This window comes from Larus michahellis, chromosome 6 (assembly GCF_964199755.1).
Source record: "Larus michahellis chromosome 6, bLarMic1.1, whole genome shotgun sequence".
Classification (NCBI taxonomy): Eukaryota; Metazoa; Chordata; class Aves; order Charadriiformes; family Laridae; genus Larus; species Larus michahellis.
This window is the reverse complement of record NC_133901.1, coordinates 57,676,997-57,693,898: the sequence shown is the minus strand read 5'-3', so window position 1 is coordinate 57,693,898 and position 16,902 is coordinate 57,676,997. Positions and strand designations below refer to the sequence as shown.

General features: G+C 65.0%; 4 protein-coding genes across 8 annotated transcripts; 2 read left to right on the top strand and 2 right to left on the bottom strand.

Annotated features, from left to right (window-relative positions):
• Positions 1 to 55: 55 nt before the first annotated feature.
• MORN4 (MORN repeat containing 4) lies at positions 56 to 4,479 on the bottom strand. Of its 3 annotated transcripts, none has more exons than XM_074590965.1 (5): positions 4,002 to 4,479; positions 1,909 to 2,006; positions 1,661 to 1,775; positions 1,466 to 1,575; positions 56 to 1,314 (listed from the first exon to the last, which is right to left on the bottom strand). In XM_074590965.1, the coding sequence occupies exons 2-5, from the start codon at positions 1,973 to 1,975 to the stop codon at positions 1,166 to 1,168; spliced, it is 441 nt and encodes a 146-aa protein (XP_074447066.1). In that variant the 5' UTR covers positions 1,976 to 2,006; positions 4,002 to 4,479; the 3' UTR covers positions 56 to 1,165. The 3 variants fall into 3 exon arrangements, with proteins under 3 accessions (XP_074447066.1, XP_074447065.1, XP_074447064.1); XM_074590964.1 differs by having other exon boundaries at positions 3,918 to 4,003; XM_074590963.1 differs by having other exon boundaries at positions 3,832 to 4,002.
• On the top strand, positions 4,459 to 11,965 carry PI4K2A (phosphatidylinositol 4-kinase type 2 alpha). Its single transcript, XM_074590959.1, has 9 exons — positions 4,459 to 4,983; positions 7,446 to 7,646; positions 7,910 to 8,041; positions 8,126 to 8,279; positions 8,861 to 8,922; positions 9,358 to 9,457; positions 9,720 to 9,853; positions 10,143 to 10,202; positions 10,339 to 11,965. The coding sequence occupies exons 1-9, from the start codon at positions 4,501 to 4,503 to the stop codon at positions 10,498 to 10,500; spliced, it is 1,488 nt and encodes a 495-aa protein (XP_074447060.1). The 5' UTR covers positions 4,459 to 4,500; the 3' UTR covers positions 10,501 to 11,965.
• Positions 11,966 to 12,129: 164 nt separating this feature from the next.
• Positions 12,130 to 13,748, bottom strand: AVPI1 (arginine vasopressin induced 1). Of its 2 annotated transcripts, XM_074590966.1 has the most exons (3): positions 13,616 to 13,748; positions 12,389 to 12,693; positions 12,130 to 12,301 (listed from the first exon to the last, which is right to left on the bottom strand). In XM_074590966.1, the coding sequence occupies exons 2-3, from the start codon at positions 12,670 to 12,672 to the stop codon at positions 12,181 to 12,183; spliced, it is 405 nt and encodes a 134-aa protein (XP_074447067.1). In that variant the 5' UTR covers positions 12,673 to 12,693; positions 13,616 to 13,748; the 3' UTR covers positions 12,130 to 12,180. The 2 variants fall into 2 exon arrangements, with proteins under 2 accessions (XP_074447067.1, XP_074447068.1); XM_074590967.1 differs by lacking the exon at positions 13,616 to 13,748 and having other exon boundaries at positions 12,389 to 13,047.
• On the top strand, positions 13,350 to 15,988 carry MARVELD1 (MARVEL domain containing 1). 2 transcript variants are annotated; one of them, XM_074590961.1, is made up of 2 exons: positions 13,350 to 14,424; positions 14,616 to 15,988. In XM_074590961.1, exon 1 carries the CDS (start codon positions 13,529 to 13,531, stop codon positions 14,060 to 14,062), a length of 534 nt encoding a protein of 177 aa, XP_074447062.1. In that variant the 5' UTR covers positions 13,350 to 13,528; the 3' UTR covers positions 14,063 to 14,424; positions 14,616 to 15,988. The 2 variants fall into 2 exon arrangements, with proteins under 2 accessions (XP_074447062.1, XP_074447063.1); XM_074590962.1 differs by having other exon boundaries at positions 13,359 to 14,424; positions 15,121 to 15,988.
• Positions 15,989 to 16,902: the final 914 nt, after the last annotated feature.

Genomic DNA, 16,902 nt, shown 5'->3' with positions numbered 1-16,902 from the left:
CAAGCAGCCCCTCGCCCGGTCCCTGCTCCTGGCAAAAAGGACACGGCCCTGGGAGTTTGGCAACGTGGTTTACTCAGCTGAGGCCCGTGCAGGCGGCAGCACAAGGCAGGGTCACGGCAAGGCACAGGACCGGTGCGGGCAGAGACCGGCAGGGAGGGCACGGCCCCTCCAGCCCACCACCGGGCTGCGAGGGCTGCCGGGACCCCCGCACCGTGGCCAGCCAGGCCGCACCGGGGGGTGAGCACAAAGCAGGGAGATGAAGGATGCGTGCGGGGGACAAGACTGGGAGCTGTGTGCCCCCTGCCGCCTCGCCATGCCCCTATCCCCGCCTGCCCTCCCCAGGCCCCCTGCACCCCATGCAGCCCTGCTCATGCCCCTCATCCTGGGCTCTGGCTGACCCTGCTCCTTGCTCGTCACCGCTCCTGCCCACCCCCAGTGTGCAGCAGACACGGGCCAGGCAGGGCGTCCCCCTGTCCCCCTTGGTGGGGATGCTACTGCACATGTCCCCAAGGCAATAGGTGGGCAGAATTGGCACAGGGATGAGGGGGATACAGACCCTCAACTGGCCCTGAGAGCAAGCTGGGTCCTTTGGGGGCACCATGTCACCCTGCCCAGGGCACGCTGGGGGATGGTCGGTCACCCAGAGCTGAGGGCACAGGCCACGGGGTGCCCGGGGTGCCCACCCTGCCTCAGGACCAGGGTAGCAAAGCGGGCCAGGAGCTGCCCCTCTGTGGGTGCGTGGTCCAGCCAACAGCCCATGACCAAGGCACCCTGGCAGTGGGATCGGGGCCCAGCCCCAGCCCCTACACCCCCACTCTGTCCCCTGCAGCCAGCTGGCAGCCCCGGTGATCCACAGCCTTCCTGAGAGGGGAGAAGGGCTGGGTCCCGGCTGCTCCAGCGGGTGCTAGGGCTACAGCCAGAGAGAGAAGGCACCACAGCCACCCTGGGGCACTTAGGTGGAGAGAGGGGGGCCCCATCCCCCCACTGGCAGGGGTTCAGCAAGGGGGCTTGCTGCGGACCCCCGGCCCCGCCAAGGCTGGGTGGCCAGCAGGCAGAGGGCAGGGGGGCCACACAGCAGTGCCACATCCCTGCTCCGGGGAAGCGGGGCCAGCCAGTGCCTGGTGTGGGGGTCCCCACCGCAGCAGGAGGGGGATGCGGGGCACCGTCACGCCATCAGGTTGTGGGCAGACTTGGAGGCGCCCTGGGCCCTCTGGATGATGGCCGGGCACTTCTCCCGCCGCAGCAGTTTGTTGTTCTCGAAGAAGCCCTCGTTGCGGGGCACCCCGTGGGAGCCGTCCGGGAAGGTCAGGAGACCTGGGGAGGGAAGGGTCGGGAGTGGTGGGACAAGGAGCAGCACCCACCGGGGCTGGGGCTGGAGGGATGGAGCAGGAGACGCTGGATAGGGCCATGCTGAGCTGGGACCGCGCAGGGCTGCGGCTGCCAGACCGTTCTGCCAGGCACTCACCAAAACCATACACGCGCCCGCCTTTGAACTCGCCCTCAAAGGTCATGTTGTCACAGCGGGTGAAGACGCCGACGCCGTTGAACTTGCCCTGCACAAACTCCCCCTCGTACCTGCCAGGGAGCAGCTCCTGAGGCAGCAGCTCCCTGCGGCAAGCGGGGATGCCCAGGGGGGTGTACACTGGGGTGCCACGCTCACCTGGAGCCATCGGAGAAGGTGAGCACACCACAGCCGTGAAAGAGACCGTTCTCGAAGTGTCCCACGTAAGCAGTGCCGTCAGCAAATGTCAGCTGCCCGATGCCATGCCTGCGACCTAAGAGAGGACAGAAAACAGGCAGTGCTGGATGGACGGAGACAGGGACTGCCCTGGTGTGATGCTGGGCAGGGACATGGGAGCTGCTCAGACCCTGGCAGAGGTTGCACCATCCCCTCCTGCCCCGTCTCACCTTCCTTCCACTCGCCGCGGTACTCCTCCCCGTTGGAGTAGGTGAAGGAGCCTTTGGTGAGGGTCATGGCGACAGCCTCCGGCAACGCAGGACAAGAGCTGGCAGGGAGAGGCGCAGAGGGCGGCTGCTGGGTGGGTGTAAGAGCCTGGCTCACCCAGAGGCCCTGCATCCTCTCGGCTCGTGGGGAGACACGTGTCTGCCTAGGGGATGGCTCTGCTGGGGCAGACAGCTGATGAGGAGGTGACCCCCAGCCGCCCTGCCCTGCCTCTGAAACTCCAGCCACCAGGTTCGGGTTGCTGCCTGCCCCACTGCAGGGCTTGGGGTGACATGAGCCCACAGGGTCACAGCACCATGAAATGTGAGCGAGCGGCAGAAAGAGGAGCCCAGCTGGACCTGGCTGCCTCCAGCATGGCTTCCCAGCAGGACCCAAGGGGGTCCTGCACCACAGCAGGCTCAGGCCAGGGGCCAACCTGGCTGTGCTGGGGCAGCCCTGGGAAGAAACAGGTATTTGGACAGGAGACACTTGCTGAGTTGTGCTCAGTGCCAGCTCTTCAGGGGAGGCAGCAGAGAGCTTGTGGGGTTTCGAGTTGCAGCAGGGAGGACGAGCAGACCCAGCTCACCCCCCAAGGATGGAGCGACCACTCCTCTTAAGAGGGGGAGCAGAGAGAGGACCCTGGGGCTCTAGGGCCTTGCTCAGCTACCGAGGGTTTGCAAACCTGCCTGCCAACAGCAAGCAGCCCCCAGAGCCCTGCACACCCCCAGAGCCGCTGCTGCATAGCACAGCTCTCCCCAGCACCAGGGGAAGGCACTGGTATGGAGCTGCCCCTGCAGGCAGGCTGGGCGCTGCCTCTCTGGTGGCTCAGGCGGTGCCTGTGATGGGAAGGGGCTCCCCTTTTCCAAAGGGGTTATCCCTGCTCACACCGGGCTGCACACCCCTGGAGAGATGGGTGCTGAGCCACACTAACCGGGCAGATGTGGCACCTGGGAGCACTGCAGGGAACTTGCAAAGTCTTTGTGTCCGGAGGAGAAATGGCCCCCAGCCAAGCTGATCAGTGACTGAACAGTGCTCTCTGCTGATAGCAGAGACCAGGAGCTCAGCACCAGCTCCCCAGCCTGCCGGCTGCCCAGTGCCTCTGGGGACACCTCTGGCAGTGCCAGGAGGAGAGGGTGCTGCTGTAGGACTGCAGGGGAGGGCTCCCACCACCAGCATGGCCTGTGCCTGGACCTGTGACTTCATCCGGGGGACAGGCGGCATTTGCCCTGTGAGCAATGCAGCCTGCCCAGCAGCTGGATATTCCCCCAACGCACCGGAGCCCTGCACACACAACACCCACAGCAAGCAGGGGTGATGCCCACACCTCGACTCTGAGCTCACGACCTGCCCGGGTCACACACCCACGGGCTGGAGCCACACATGGGGGTGAGGGGTACATGACCTAGCAGGGCCACACACCCCTGGGCAATGCAGGCACACCCTGCCCATGCCCCGCACCCACGGGGGACAAATGCACACCCCGCCTGGGTAGTGTGCCTGGAGGTGGTGATCGCACCCACGGCTGATGCTGGCACAGCCCACTGTGTCCACGCACCCATGGGTGATGCACTCACATCCCACTGTGTCCACGCACCCATGGCTGATGCAGGCACGCCCAGCCGTGTCCGTGCACCCACAGCTGATGCATGCAAACCCCACCAGGTCCACGCACCCATGGCTGATACATGCACACCCTGGCGTGCCCATGCACCCCTGGCTGATCCAGGCAGGCCCCACCATGTCCATGCACCCACGGCTGATGCATTCACACCCCGCCAGGTCCACGCACCCACGGCTGATGCACACACACCCTGGCGTGTCCATGCACCCATGGCTGATGCAGGCACGCCCCACCAGGTCCCATGCACCCACGGCTGATGGACACACACCCCGCCGTGTCCATGCACCCACAACTGATGCGTGCACGCTCCGCCGTGTCCATGCACCCACGGGCGGTGGACGCACGCCCCCTCACCGGGGCACCCGTGGCGGTGCCCGCAGGCCTGGTGCCTGCCCAGGGGCGGTGCGGGCGGTGCCGGGACCCGCGGCCCCCGCTCACCTGGCTCGGCGCTGGCCGCCCGCACCGCTCCCCAGGGGGGTCCCGCCGAGGGGCGGTGGCACGGCCACCTCCCCTGCCAGTCCCCCGCCCCGCCGGGCGGTGCCACGCCACCAGCGTCCATCCCCGCCCGCCGTTGGCTGTCTCCACAGCAACCTCCAGCAAGGCGGCCGCTCATTGGCCAGCTGTGTGACACGCCCTCTCCAGCCGCCATCTTTGTGTGGGGCAAGACGGTCTCCTCCTCGGGCGTGCCGGCAGCGGGGCAGCGCCCCCGCCCTGCCGCCATCTTTGCGAAGGGCAGCGGGGCCCGCCGCCGCTCCCGAGCGGCCATCTTTGTGTGGGGCACACGGCGGGGGCGTGGGGCCGGCGGATTTCACCCCGCAGCCCCCCACAGGCCGGCGGTGCGAGGCGTGGAGGGGGGGGGCCTCCAGGCCTACCTCACCCGGCGGACGCGGTTCCCATTGCAACGCCCGAGCGCGGCGTGGCGTGGGCGGAGCAGCCAATGGGGCGTGGCGGCGCGGTGACGCGAGCGGAAGCGGCGTGCGCGGGCGGCGCGGCGCGGCGGGGCCGGGCGGGCGCGATGGACGAGACGAGCCCGCTGGTGTCGCCGGAGCGGGCGCAGGCCCCCGACTACGGGCTGCCGGGCGGCGCCGTGCGCACCCTCCCGCCCGCCGCACCCCCTCCGCCACCACCCTCCCCTCCCGCTTCCCCCGGCGGCCGCGACCGCGAGCGGCAGCCGCTGCTGGAGCGCGGGGCGCGGGGCCCGGCGGCGGCGGCGGCGCAGGCCCAGGCGCAGGCCCAGGCAGCGGCGCAGGCCCAGGCCCAGGCGGCGGCGGCGGCGCAGCGGGAGCGTAACGACTTCCCCGAGGACCCCGAGTTCGCCGAGGTGGTGCGGCGGGCCGAGCTGGCCAGCGAGCGCGGCATCTTCCCCGAGCGCATCTCGCAGGGCTCCAGCGGCAGCTACTTCGTCAAGGACCCGCAGGGGGTGAGCCGGCCCAGCGTGTCCGTCTCGGGGAAACTGGGGGATGCTAGCCCTAGGGGGTGACCGACCCTGGGGGACTGGTAGGAGCCGCCCTGGGCTCCCCGGGGGAGAGGCGCAGTGGGACCAGCAGCGAGAGCAGGGGGCAGCTGTGTCCAAGTGCTGTTTCAGCCTATTCTGTGGCTCTCTGCTGCCCGGAGGGGAAGGGTCATCATCTCCCCCAGGTCTGTGCATCAGCATCTCCTGACTGTGGTGACTCCAGACCTAGGGCTGCGACTCTGAGAGCTGAGCTGATTTTCAGCCTGTGAGACTGGAGTTAAACATCTGCTCTGTGGCTGTATGGTTGATATAATCGAGGAAAACTCCTCAACATGTAGCTGGTTCCCTATAGATCTGGTCAGCTGTGTGGCAGCCATCTCCATGCCACTGACTGGGTGAGTGTGCAGCACAGGGCGGCTCGTCTTGTGACCTGCAGCGCCCAGAGCAATTACTTGAGCTGTTGCTGCTTCCCGTGACTTCCGTACTGCGTGTGTGCTGGGATGCGTCCTGTGAAGCAGGAATGGGTTCACTGGTCTCTGGTGTGCCCTACTTTTCCTGCCCCAGGTGGAGCATGGCTCCTGGGAGTTGCGGAAGGCAGAGATCCCAGCTGAGATGGTCGACTGTGGGGCAATACACACTTCCTTCTGCTGCTCTTGTGCTCTCTCCTGTTGCCCAATATGCGATGTGGTGTCACTGCGGTGGGCGGCTGGATGAGCTGCCCTTGCAGGGTGGCAGGGCAGAGGCTGCCTGGCTGTAGGAGACACAAACTCGGCGAGGGCTGGTGGAGGATGTGTGCAAGGAGCCAAAGTCTGTGTACTCCTGGCCATGTCACCTGGCAGGTTCCCTTGGCCTGCCCTGCCGTCAGCAAATATAGTGTATGTCTAGTTTCTGTGGCTTGCTGCCCAGGGTCACCAAAATCTCCTCATTGCTGGTACAGGAGTGAGCACAGTGCATTGTTGTTGTGGGCAGGAGGTGAGCTCATCAGGGGAAAAATTTCTTTCTTGTGTCTGCTTCCCTCTGGACTGCCAGGGCCTGGGCTGTCCCAGCTGGGATGTGCTGCCCTGGCAGTGCGGTTACCCCAAGTGGTGGCGGCGCCTCCGGACTGACCCGGCTCCCTCTGCCCTGCTTCTGGTGCCAGGCAGACCTGTTTTCCTTGCCAGTGCTGCTCCCCACACGAGTCTGTCTGGAAGGGGATGATGCTGTGCTGCCAGGCCTCTGGCCTCCACTTCTGCACTGTCCCTGCCTGGCTGGGCCTTGCTCTGCTGGATTGGCTCCATGCTGCCAGAGCTCCCGACAAGCCTCTTGCAGGCTCAAATCCAAGGACATGTTGGCAGTCGTGGGGCTGATGAGGGCATTGCCTTCCTGCCCACTCAGCAGAAGTGGCTCCTCTGTGTTATCTGGGAATGGCTGAACTGCTCCTGTTCCCTCAAACCTATCCTCTTCCTGATGGACAAATCCATCCCGCCTGCCCTGGGTTGGCTCCTGGCCCCTGGCAGACTGGGATTGCACTGGGGTTTCCCACTGAGGTGCTGGGATGCATGTCCGATTTCCACATTGTGGCATTAGCTAGGCTTGGGGAAGTGCCACCCACTCAGACTGGAGCTGGTGCCCCAGCATGTGCTGCTGAGTCACCCCAGAGCAGGGGCTGCCAGCCCAGAGCTGCTGCTCAGCCCCCTCAGGGATGCCTGGCCTGCGGGGGTAGGTGGCCTTGCTGCTTGCCCCAGCCTTTGTCTCAGCTGCGTGGCTTGGCAACGCTGGCTTGGTGGCAGTGCAGCATCTAGTGCAAGGCTTCTGTGCCCTCTGCAACAGTGGGGTACCTGTGTTGCTGTCCTCACTGTTGGGTTGTGCTGCTGGTACCAGCTGGTAGCCACCCAGAGAGCCAGACCCTCTGCCATCCCTAGCTGTGACTCCCAGCACAAAGCCATGGGCTCCTTGGGGGTCCTCCAGCTGCTCTGCTGTCCTGGCCCCATTTCCTCTAGTCAGCTTGGGATCAGCTCCATTCAACGGATTTTGGAACCAGGGCAGGGATTGCTATCCTCCTCCCTCTCCTGTGTGGACGTAATGAGTGGCAGTGACCAGTAGCTCTCCCCAGCCATCCAAAGGTCGCTGGGATGGGACTAGAATGTTTACCAGGGGACAGCATTATCACTGGTGTCTTTTGGGACAAAGAGGGTCATTTTGAGGTGCATGAGCTTGGGTATGAACGTCTTTGGGCAGCACCCTGCTCTTGTGGGATGGAACACTGGCTGGGGAAGAAGGGTTCCTGCCAGCCCCTGTCTGCATGGTCTTCCTGGTCCCAGGGGCTGGTTATTGTCCCAGTGCGAGGCTGTTCTGGGCCCGTTCTTGAGTGTCCCCAACGTGGGCTTGTGGGGAGAGTGTCCCAACTCTGCCAACTGCCTTGTGTCAGCCCACCTCTCTCCGGCTTACAGAAAATCATTGGCGTCTTCAAGCCCAAGAACGAGGAGCCATACGGGCAGCTGAACCCCAAGTGGACCAAGTGGCTGCAGAAGTTGTGCTGCCCGTGCTGCTTTGGGAGAGACTGCCTCGTCCTCAACCAGGGCTACCTGTCGGAGGCGGGTGCCAGCCTAGTGGACCAGAAACTGGAACTCAACATTGTTCCCCGCACGAAGGTGAGGGAATAGCTGCTGGGATCTCGTCCTGGGGAGGCTTTCATGTGCTTCTGCACAGCTCTGCTTGCACCTTGTCTTGTGGCATTGCTGATGTCCGAGATGTTGTGTTGAGAGCTCTGAACTAGGACTGCTGCTGCTCAAGCCGTGACGATCCTCGTGTTGGGCAGAGCTGTGGGAAATGCTGTGTCTCAGTTTTATCAGCCAGTCCTGTGACAATTGCCAGGTACGTACCTCTGCTGACGTCTGCTCTCCTGTCCCCCTAGGTGGTGTATCTGGCCAGTGAGACCTTTAACTACAGTGCCATCGACAGGGTGAAGTCCCGAGGAAAAAGGCTGGCCCTGGAAAAGGTGCCGAAAGTCGGCCAGCGCTTCAACCGCATTGGTCTGCCACCCAAGGTAGGGCTGCCGGCCTCCGCATCTGCCTGTTGCTGCTTCTCCGTCCTCCACGGCCCCCTGTAAAGCAGTCTCTCCTTGCCTCAGGTGGGCTCCTTCCAGCTCTTTGTGGAAGGCTACAAAGATGCTGACTACTGGCTGCGTCGGTTTGAAGCTGAGCCGCTCCCGGAGAACACCAACCGGCAGCTGCTGCTGCAGTTTGAGCGGCTGGTGGTGTTGGACTACATCATCAGGAACACAGGTAGGGCTGGCTGCCTGGTGTGGGACGCTGTCTGCTTCTTCACGTCCTGCCAGCTGGAGAAATGGGAGGGGGGCAAGGGCTTGGCATCTCTTCCCGGCACCCAAAACTCCTCTTAGCACCACTTGGTTGCTGCCAGGTGGCAACTGCCTGTGAGTAGAGTGTGACTGCTGTGGCTGCCCAGCACCATGGCCATGCTCTGGTTGCTGGCCTGCTTTCTGGGAAATCTGGATTCACGATGGTGCTGGGGTAAAAGTTTGCCAGCTGTGAGGATCCAGGGACATCTGGAGATGCAGCACGTGACCATGCCCCTATATCCCATCTCATGCTGGGCTTCTGAGTTCCTGCTAGGCTGGGAGGGTTCGGGGTAGCACTCCGGGGCTTGCAGGCTGACCTTTCACTCCAGGGTTGGCTGCGTGGGGGTTGATGGTAGCTTCCCAGGTCTGCAGCAAGCTCGAGGGCTGTGGGGTAGAGTTTGGGCCTAAAACTGGTCTGTCTTACTTCTGGGTCGGAGGAGTAATCTTCTGCCCAGTGTGATGTAGTCAGGCCCTGGCACTGACACAGCTGCTTTTATCTCCCTGCAGATCGGGGCAATGACAACTGGCTCATCAAGTATGACTGTCCCCTGGACAGCGCGGGTGTGCGGGTGAGCGGCTCTTCGCTGGCAGGGGCTCCATGGGGGACTCCGTTCCTGCAAGCTGCCCACCTGCCAGGCAGGCTGGAGATTTCCCAGCTGGCTTGGTTTTCGGAGCATGCGGAGGCCTGATCTTGTCTCCTGGGTCTTCTGTTGCTGTCTGCATTGTTGGTTTGTGGACTAGTGGGACTTTGAGGATGCAGCTGGCATTAATGGGGGAAACTGGTGTTGCTGGACCTGTGCATCCTTGGGGTGAGGCCTGGGGGCGAGGAAAGCTTTGTCCTCCTCCCACATGAAGCAGACACCAAGGGGCCACACTACAGGTGAGAGGCTGCTGTGCCTCTGTGGTAGCCAGGGCAAAGATCCTGGCAGCGGGGCTGCAGAAGGTGGGAGAGGGACTGTTCCTGCTGGAGGGGCCTCCTTGTGACATGCTATGCTTCCTTCCAGGACAGTGACTGGGTGGTAGTGAAGGAGCCCATCATCAAGCTGGCTGCTATAGACAACGGTTTGGCCTTTCCCTTGAAACACCCAGACTCCTGGAGAGCATGTGAGTTCCTCAGGCTGTGCCAGGGCACCCTGGTGAGCCATGCAACTCCACACTTGGGTATCCTACTCAAGGGCTGGAGAGGAGAGGGCTACAGCTGTTCCTCTGCAGACCTTCTGGGTTCATGGGCAGCTCTGCCTCAGCAGAGGCTGTAGGAAGTGGGTGCTGGACCCTGCGTCCTAGACACAGGTGATCTGGCACCCAGGGGCGTGTGGAACCATCCTTTGTCTTCCCCAGCTCTAATGTCTCCTGCTTCCTCACACAGATCCGTTCTACTGGGCATGGTTGCCCCAGGCCAAAATCCCCTTTTCACAGGAGATCAAGGACCTGATTCTTCCCAAGATCTCAGACCCCAACTTTGTCAAAGACCTAGAGGAAGATCTGTATGAGCTCTTCAAGGTGAGAGGGAGTGGGTGAGGATGGCTTGGGAGAAAGAAAAGCGGGGATGGTGTTGGGGACCTCCCTTGTCAAGGCTGCAGGGGACAGAAAGGTGACCAAGCTCCTGACAGTGTTTCTGGGCTGAGGTATACAGGGTTATCCCTCTGCCAGGAGCTGAAGATTCAGTGTTGGGGAGAAGAAGGAAACTCATGAGACAGGAGGAGAGAGGCTTGCTTGGGGAATAGGCATCTCTTGTACGGTGTGGGGCAGTGGGTGGATCCTACCATGTTCTCTACTCTCTGTTTTGCAGAAAGACCCTGGCTTTGACAGGGGACAGTTTCACAAGCAGATTGCTGTCATGAGAGGCCAGGTAAGCTGTGTGTAGGGAAGGCAGATGGGTGAGGCAAGGAGCCTCGTCCTGTCCGTATGGCAGGAGGGGTGGTGGGGTGGATGCTCCCTGTCGCTCTGGCGGGGTGGCTCAGGCATTGCTCCGTTGTTCCATACAGATCTTGAACCTGACTCAGGCACTAAAAGATGGGAAGAGCCCCCTGCACCTGGTTCAGATGCCACCTGTGATTGTGGAAACGGCGCGTTCCCACCAGCGCACCTCCAGCGAGTCCTACACGCAGAGCTTCCAGAGCCGGAAGCCTTTCTTCTCATGGTGGTAGCTGTGGGAACCGTGGGCAGGGCTTGGCCGCCTCGGACTAGCACTGCGAGAGGAGCCGGGCTGCTGCTGGCTCCTGTGGCAGGGACTCAACCTTCTGGGTAGAGGGAGCAGGTGTGGCTGGAGGAACCTGCAGCTGAACTGCAGGAGCCGGGCAGGTTGGGCACGGTCCCTCCCCAGCTCTGTCGGAGCTCGGTGCCCTGCCTGGGGCAGAGCCCAGGGGGAGGTGTGGGAATCCACGGGAGCCGTGGCATGGCTTGGGACCCTGCCCCTGCCTCCTTTTCTTGGCCTGCATGCGGTTCTGAGCACCCCTGCTTGGGGCTGGGATGAGCAGGCTGCCCGGGCCAGGATCCGTCCAGCCCTTTACACCAGCCACTGGCCCTTTTCTTCCCCACCATGCTGGCTGCTGGGCTGGGAAGGCCTGTAGTGGGTTATACCCCTCCCTTTCCCTGAGGGTGTGCTGTATTCCTCCACTGTCCCTCCTCTGCCCCAACCCCGTGCACGCTGCTTTCCTCAGGGGGAGTTCCTGCTGCCTGCTGGTGCAGTGGGGACCGCAATGAACGGCTGTTCTCTGGCTGGGGGCTCGAGGAGGGGACAGGTGAGGGACAACTCACAGGGCTGGCTTGGGGTGCATTTAGACACTAGGGGGAAAGAGGTGCTGGCTTGTCCTTGTGAAGAGCGGGTGGTTCTGGAAGGAGCTGTAGTGTAGTGGAGCACCCCCCGCCAGCTGGAGAAGGCTGAGGGCGGGTGCAAGTGGCCTCCCCCTCTGCTGCCCTAGTCCAACCCTCCTCCCAGGTCTCCATGGCTGCTCTTGCTTGGCTTTTGCCCCTGCTCCCCAGCAAGCTCCCTGGCTGCTGTGCAGCCAGGATGGTGCCAGCCTTGTCTGTGCCTAGGGCCCCCTCGAGGGGCAGGGGGCTGAGGGGGCAGGGGAAGGGCCAGAGGGGCTCTTCTGCTGTGTGGGTGGGAGGTGTGATGGGAGCACGGGGAGGGCCAGCATGGGCTCCTGGCTGCTCTGGTGCTGACAATCTCACAGGCCTGCTGTGGGTGGGTGAGGCAGTGAGCCCCTCTCTCCCCAGAAGCTGCTGAGCTTGTGTTGTATAAAACGGTACCGGGGCTGCTGCCTGCATCTGCTTGCCTTGAGCTGCGCCTTCTCCTGCTGCTGGGAGAAGCCGGTGTTGGGTCTCGCTGTCCTGTTAGCCCATGTTTGGGGGGTGGGGTGGGGGGAAATAAAAGTGGATTGGGGCTCTGCTGCTTGAGCCTGGGAGGGGAGAGCAGCTCCCTTGTCTCTGTGGGGAGGGGGCTCAGCACTGGCTGTACAAGCACAGGGTGGGCAGCAGTGAGACCCCAGCTCCCCAGTCAGGCCCAGCTGCATCTCCGACTGACCCAAAATGTATTGTTCTAATGCACTGTAGAAATGTATGTAATGTATTTAAATCATACAACAGTCTGAATAACAGAGCTGCCGTTCAGCCGGCTGCCTCTGTGTCTCCGAGCACCCTAGAGCAGGTCGGGGCCATTCCCCTTGCACTGGTACAAGGGCAACAACTCCCGTACAACAGCCTCGACCAAGGTCCTGTCACCCTGGAGGAAGGCCAGGGGTGGGCAGGACACAGCTAGAGCCTCACGCAGCCACCACTGTCTACCTTTTATTAACCATTGCACCCAGTCCAGTACATTAGTGTCCTCAGAGAGCCCGGCTGTCCCGGCACTTGCTGTCCAGCAGCCCCGCTCCTCCACGGCCCAGCTCCGTGGAGTCCGAGGGTGCCTCGGCCCCGCGGCTGCCCTCCGGCTCCTTCTCCGCGATCCTGGGGGAAAGAGGCCTGTGTCAGCGGCGTGACCCGGCCGCGCTTCCCCCCCTCTCCGTCACCTCGGTTCCCCCGGCCCGCACCTACCGCAGGCGGCCGAAGCGCCGCAGCGCCGCCATTCCGCCACCAGGCTGGGCCGGCCGCCGCCGCCGGAGCCGTCGCAGGGCCCGGGCCATGCGCCGCTGGCCCGCGTACCGCCAGACGAGGCGGGCGCGTTCCTCGGGTCGCTCGTCTCCGCCGCTCCGGAACAGGCTCCGCAGCTCCGGCAACTCCACGCCCTGGAAGATGTTGGCCGAGGCCCGTTTGCGGGCGAGGGCTGCGGGCGCCGCCCGCCCCGGAGGGTCGCTCACCACCGAGGCTGGCGTCCCCATCGCCCCGGGCCGCTGCGGGCACTGAAGAGACGGAGTCAGGCTCTGCTCCCGCCGGCCGGCCCGTCCCGCCTTCCCCGGGATCCGGCGCGGATGCCCGGTGAGGAAGGGCGGGCGGCGGGGGAAGGACGCGCCGCGGCCGTAGGGAGAGAGGGCGGGACGGGCCGGCGGGCAGGAGGCCAACGGCGCGGGCGGGGCCGCCCGGGAACGCGGGAGGCGGCCCGGGCCGGGCAGGCGCACGCAGGTCCGGTCTCGCCCGCCGATGCCCGGGAGCGCTGGTCCCCGCCGTGACCCACTTTGCCCCCGCCGGCCCCTCGCTGAGACCCGGCGGTGGCGGTCCCGCCGCTGCCCCGCGCCCCATTCATTCACCCGCCCCGCTCCTCTCCCCGCAGCCAATCCGCGCCCACCCTCCCGCGGCCGGGACCAATGGGCGCCGAGGGGCGGGGCCGCACCGCCCCTGGGAGTTGGGGGGGGAGGACACGTGGCGCAAGTGACGTCAATAGACGGGGGGCGGGCGGAGCTCCGGTGCGCGTCACACCGAGGGGGGAATCCCGGGTGACGTAGAGGGGAGCCCTGGCGCGCGCCTCCGGTACGCTCCCATAGCCGCCGCCGTCTCCCGCCGCCGCCGCCGCACCCCTCCCGTCCCGGACGGGACGGGAGGGGCGCGGCGGCGGCGGCGGGAGGCGGTGGCGGCCCGCGGGTGTCCGTCGGGAGGCGTGGCGGGGAGGAGAGAGAGGCCCCGCGCGGGGAGGACCGTTACTCGCCAGATGTTTGGCAGCGACCGGCGGAGGAAGTCGCTGCCGGGGCCCTGAGTCCCGCCCGAGCCGCGGCCGGAGAGCAAAAGCAGTGCCCCCCCGCCATGGCCCGCACCGTTCCCCCGGCAGCGCCGCCGCCTCCACCGGGGCCGCCGTCGGCCCGCGGTTCCCTCAGCCTCCACCGCGCTTACCTGCGGAGCCCGCTGGGGCTGCTGCGCCTGGGGCAGCTGACGCTGGGGGCTGCCTTCTGGGTGACGGTGGCGGCTCACAAATACGAGGGGGCGGCCCACTTCGCCCTCTTCGCCGCCGTCCTGGTCTGGCTCCTCACCCTGGCCCTCTTCGGGCTGAGCCTGCTGGGGCGCTGGACGCTGGTGCCCTGGCTGGGCTCCCGCTGGCTCCTCACCAACCTGGTGCACGACCTGGCGCTGGGCGTGGGGCTCTACGCGGCCGCCACCGGCATCATGGGCTACAAAGCTGGGCGGAAAAGCTATTGCAACCTGCCGGGCTACAGCCAGCACTGCCTCTACGGTGCCTACCTGAGTGCCTCCATCTGCGGGGGCATCGCCGCCTGCCTGTACCTCTTCTCCGGGCTCTACTGCCTGTCACGCCGCTGCCGGGACCAGCGCGACATCATCTGAGACCCCGCGGCGCTCGGCTCCCCTTCTCCTTGCCTGCAGACAGAGCACAGCCCCCCTTGGGGACCAAGTGACCCTGCTGCCCCATCCCCTCCTGGCTGCACCACGCTTCCTCCGGAGACTCCTGCGCAGATGGATGGACGGGCAGAGGCCTTTCCCAAGCACGGCTTTCCCTGCATCCCGCCGAGACAGCGTGGACACCCAGCCGCTGCACAGGCCCCTCTCCCACCTCTGGACAGACGTTGGCTATTGCAAGTGGAAGGACCCAAGCGGAGACCCCCTAAGAGGGACCCCAATTTCTGGGGGCCCCTCAGGGCCCCTGCCCAACTCCCCTGCCCCCGGCCTTGCAGATGCTGCGTGCTCAGGTGGGTGCTGACCTGTCCCCGGGGCGGAGGGGGACTGGCCTGGGGGAGCTGAGATGGCGGTGGTGGTTTGTGGTGGGGTTGGGTGGGCATAAACCCCGCTCCCCAACCCCCTGGCAGCCCCCTCCTGCCGTTCCTAGCTGTGCAGTGCCTCTGCGTTTCCCTAATGGAGGCTCTGATCTCGGCTTCCCCAGCCCAGGCCCCTCCTCCTGTCTGGCCTGAACACATCCGCCGTCCGCCGTCTTGCTGGAGCCCCGCGGGGCTCAGCCCCTCCCTGCCCTGCGCTCTGGGGGTGTGGAGACACCCTGGTCCTGCAGCGGGTGCTGGGCAAAGCCTGAGCTGGCATCACCTTGGGGGCCGAGTCTACAGGGCTGCGGGGCGAGGGGAAGGGAGAGCGGGGCCACAGCCTGATCCTGGGCTGGGGGTAAATTCCTCTGCCATACTGCCCCATGAGGGAGCTGAGCATCCCTGGAGTTGAAGGGAGTCGGACACCGGGTCGTTCTCTTCCTCTGCCCCCCTGCAGCGAGGTTGGTGGCTCTGAGCCACCCAGAGCCACCGAGCCTGCCCTGGGGCCTGGCTGCTCCGTCAGAGACAGGCACGGCCTTGCCAACGGTGCTGGAGACCGGCCCGTGCAGCCCTGCCTGGCTCTGCAACACTTGGTTTATCAACCCGGAAAACTCTCGTCTTGGGATTTTCCAGCTCCATCGTGGGGGCCTTCGCTGCCCAGAGACCGTGGCGAGGCGGAGGTGAAGGGTGAGCGTGGCAGCATGGCAGTGCTGGGCTGCCGCCAGCACGGTCGCCCTGGGGGAGCTGGGGCCAGACATTGTGGGGACGCTGCCTGTTCCCCAAGGAACAGGAGAAGAGGATGCCAGCGGTGGAGCCAGCCCGGCCCTGGATCAGCCTCCACAGCCTGCCGGGTGCCAAGCCCTGAGGACGCCATGCAGGGTCGACTGGAGTAACGGGCAGCCAGAGACTGGGAATTTTTGGAGGAGCACTGCACTGGCGCTACCCTGCCGCAAGCCCTCCTCGCCCTGCCTGGAGGCAGGTCCTCTCTATCATTCCCGGTGCGAGGGAGGGTCTGCCCCAGTCTCTGTGTTGGTTTGGATCAGCGGGATGCTGTCCCCAGCAGCTGGCCATGGGCTCTGGTTGTCACCTGGGGTTCCCTGCTGCCTTTTTTGGGATGGAGAGCAGCAGCCGTGATCCACCTGGGGCACAGAAGGGTCTGGGGTTGGCACTGAGTCACTGCTTCCATCATGAGGTGCTGTCCCAGCCAATCCCTCCATGTGCTTGGGGGCTCTGCTAGCCCTCGGGCCATCTACCCCTTCCCTGGGTAGGATGTGCTGTCCCTACCCCGTGTCAGGGCTGGTCCCTGACACTGCCTGCCCCTGCCTGCTCCGGTGCAGCCCCTGGCCCAGGCGGCCCCAGACACTCAGCGGGGCTTCTGCCACCACAAGTGCCTTTCCCCGGCTTCCTGCAGCCCTGCCTGTCATGCCGGCTCTGTCCCCCTCCAAGTCCCCTCTCCGGTGCCTATGGATTCACCTTCCAAATAAAGCAACGTTGGCGCTCACCAGGTGTCTGGGGCTTTGTGCCCGGGCTGGGACCTGCTGGGGACGGGATCTGAGCTGAGGTCACACCTGGCTCTGTCACCCTGCACCCTGGGGCCTCCCTGCCTGGAGCTTCTGGCGGTGGCCGAAACGTCCTGGTGTGCTCCAGGGTCATGGGCAGGTTCCCTGGTGCTGAGCCACCACCCCTGGTAAAGAGGCTTAAACCCCTGCCCTTGGGGACAGGGGCTGTCCCCGGCCCTCCTGCCCCCTCCAGAGATGGGACACAGCCGGGTGCTCCCATGGGAGCACTTCCCGCAGCCCCATGGTGCAGAGAGAGGCCAAGTCCCCGGGGGCTGTTTGGCCACAGGGACGAGATGGGGACAGGATGGAGCTGCATTCCTATGAGCTTCGTCACTCCCCGGCTGAAAGGGCTCTCTGTCCAGGGGCCGGGGCACTGACGGGCAGTTGTGCCCGTGCTGCTGGGCCCCTGGAGAGACGGGGGCAGCCTGGGGGCAGCTGGCATCTCCCAGGGCTGCCTCTGGCTCTGGACCACGCTCTCCAGGCAAGGATCAGCCTTGGAGCTCTGCTCACAGCCAGGGTGTCACCGGGCCCCCCAGCCCTCTGCCCATGGGACGAGCACCCTGCTTGCCAGAGGCGCTGGGCAGTCGGCAGCGGTGTTGAGCCCTACGCTGCCATCATAGCCGGACAGCCAGAATAGGTTTAACAAGGTTGCACTGAGTATTATGGGATGGCGCTCCCTGGCTTTGGCATCGGACACATTCCGGGATCCTCAGAGCACCTCAGGGAGGCAGCAGCCCTGCAGTGCTATAAGCATCTGGCAGGACAGCCTGCGGTGCCTGTGGTGGTCCGGGGGTGTGAAGGGGCAGCGGATGAGCTGCCAGCCGCCCTCACGGGCCTGGGGGAAACCTCCCGCTCC

What these genes read in the sequence shown, in the direction of transcription:
- MORN4 (XM_074590963.1), bottom strand. Translation starts at nt 3,884, where the DNA reads ATGGACACGGCGGAGCGTGCACGCATCAGTTGTGGGTGCATGGACACG. An exon ending in CCGCGGCGAGTGGAAGGAAG is followed by an intron (nt 1,776 to 1,908) that starts GTGAGACGGGGC and finishes GTCCTCTCTTAG; the next exon opens with GTCGCAGGCATGGCATCGGG. An exon ending in ACCTTCTCCGATGGCTCCAG is followed by an intron (nt 1,576 to 1,660) that starts GTGAGCGTGGCA and finishes GCTCCCTGGCAG; the next exon opens with GTACGAGGGGGAGTTTGTGC.
- PI4K2A (XM_074590959.1), top strand. Translation starts at nt 4,501, where the DNA reads ATGGGGCGTGGCGGCGCGGTGACGCGAGCGGAAGCGGCGTGCGCGGGC. An exon ending in TCGTCAAGGACCCGCAGGGG is followed by an intron (nt 4,984 to 7,445) that starts GTGAGCCGGCCC and finishes TCCGGCTTACAG; the next exon opens with AAAATCATTGGCGTCTTCAA. An exon ending in GCATTGGTCTGCCACCCAAG is followed by an intron (nt 8,042 to 8,125) that starts GTAGGGCTGCCG and finishes TCCTTGCCTCAG; the next exon opens with GTGGGCTCCTTCCAGCTCTT.
- AVPI1 (XM_074590966.1), bottom strand. Translation starts at nt 12,672, where the DNA reads ATGGGGACGCCAGCCTCGGTGGTGAGCGACCCTCCGGGGCGGGCGGCG. An exon ending in CGGCGCTTCGGCCGCCTGCG is followed by an intron (nt 12,302 to 12,388) that starts GTAGGTGCGGGC and finishes TCTTTCCCCCAG; the next exon opens with GATCGCGGAGAAGGAGCCGG.
- MARVELD1 (XM_074590961.1), top strand. Translation starts at nt 13,529, where the DNA reads ATGGCCCGCACCGTTCCCCCGGCAGCGCCGCCGCCTCCACCGGGGCCG.